Source organism: Chaetura pelagica, unplaced genomic scaffold (assembly GCF_000747805.2).
Source record: "Chaetura pelagica isolate M959 unplaced genomic scaffold, ChaPel_1.0 scaffold72, whole genome shotgun sequence".
Taxonomy (NCBI): Eukaryota; Metazoa; Chordata; class Aves; order Apodiformes; family Apodidae; genus Chaetura; species Chaetura pelagica.
This window is the reverse complement of record NW_009952560.1, coordinates 2,736,401-2,737,610: the sequence shown is the minus strand read 5'-3', so window position 1 is coordinate 2,737,610 and position 1,210 is coordinate 2,736,401. Positions and strand designations below refer to the sequence as shown.

Genomic DNA, 1,210 nt, shown 5'->3' with positions numbered 1-1,210 from the left:
CCCCCTCGTTTGCATCTTCTGCGCCCAACCACCAATCACAGGCCGCGCTCCGCCAGGCCCGGCGCGCGCTGCCGCTCCCCCCTCTTCCCGCCGCCGCCCACGCACGATCGGGGCCGCAGGGAAAGGCAAAGCCCGCGCAGTTTGTCCCCAGCCCCTCGTCACTCATGAACGCTGCTCACCAAGAACAAGTCCAGCCCACCCGCCCTGCTCCGCACCGAAGCTGGCCTGACGATACCACGGCCCAACTTGCAGGCCCGGGTACCAAGACACGTTCAAGGCAGTTCTTTTCACTGTGGATATTGACAGCATGAGTGAGCTGGGGCTGTTCAGCCTGGCAGGGAGAAGGCTCTGGGAAGACCTTCGAGCACCTTCCAGTACCTGAAGGGGCTGGGGAAGCTGGGGAGGGGCTGTTGACAAGGACGTGCAGGACAGGACAAGGGACAATGGACTTAAACTAGAGCAGGGTTGATTTAGACTGGATATCAGTAAGAAGTTCTTTACTTTGAGGATGGTGAAGCATTGGAACAAGTTACCTAGAGAGCTGGTGGAGGCCCCATCCCTGGAGATACTCAGGGTCAGGCTTGATGGGGCTCTAAGTAACCTGATCTAGCTAAAAATGTCCCAGTGCACTGCAGGGTGGCTGGACTAGATAACCTTTAAAGGTCCCTTCCAACCCCACACACATTCTATAATGATTCTATGACATTAAAACCTAAACCTGCCTGGCTACCTCTACTGTCACTGCTAACGAAAATGCACCCAGGCGCCTATGAGTGATCATGGACTGCACATTCTGAAATACATGACGCAGACCAGACTGCAAACGCTGCACAGGGTCACACTTCCGGGTAGGAATCTGCCCTTTCCAGAGACGCGCTCCTCCCCCCCCAAATCTGCTTTTAGCACCACTGCTTAAAAAAAAAGCCGGGACACAAACCACTCAGCTCGTGTTCTCTCCCTCCCAGCCCCCACAGGGGCGGGAACGGTCATCAATGGCGAGCGGCCCCTGCCCAGGCAGCACCGCACGCCCGCTTCGCGCTCAGGAGAGAACACCTCGCTCCTCCTCGTGGCTTGTGACGCCGATCAGGTGAGATCACTCCCCTCTAGTCACCAACTACAGAAATGATCCCTGAAAGTATAGTCTTAACTCCGCCGCCGCCACGCGCCAACCCACACACGCACGCACCGCCACGCAACACACGGACACACA

At 57.4% G+C, this 1,210-nt stretch overlaps 1 protein-coding gene across 1 annotated transcript in view; it reads left to right on the top strand.

The window, feature by feature from the left end:
- The first annotated feature begins 769 nt into the window (after nt 1-769).
- Nucleotides 770-1,210, top strand: part of RAD51C (RAD51 paralog C) — a 19,820-nt gene continuing 19,379 nt past the window's right edge. Inside the window, exons 1-2 of the mRNA XM_010009120.1 lie at nt 770-848; nt 966-1,087. Coding sequence (XP_010007422.1) covers nt 770-848; nt 966-1,087 — 201 coding nt within the window. The remainder of the gene's footprint in view (nt 849-965; nt 1,088-1,210) is intronic.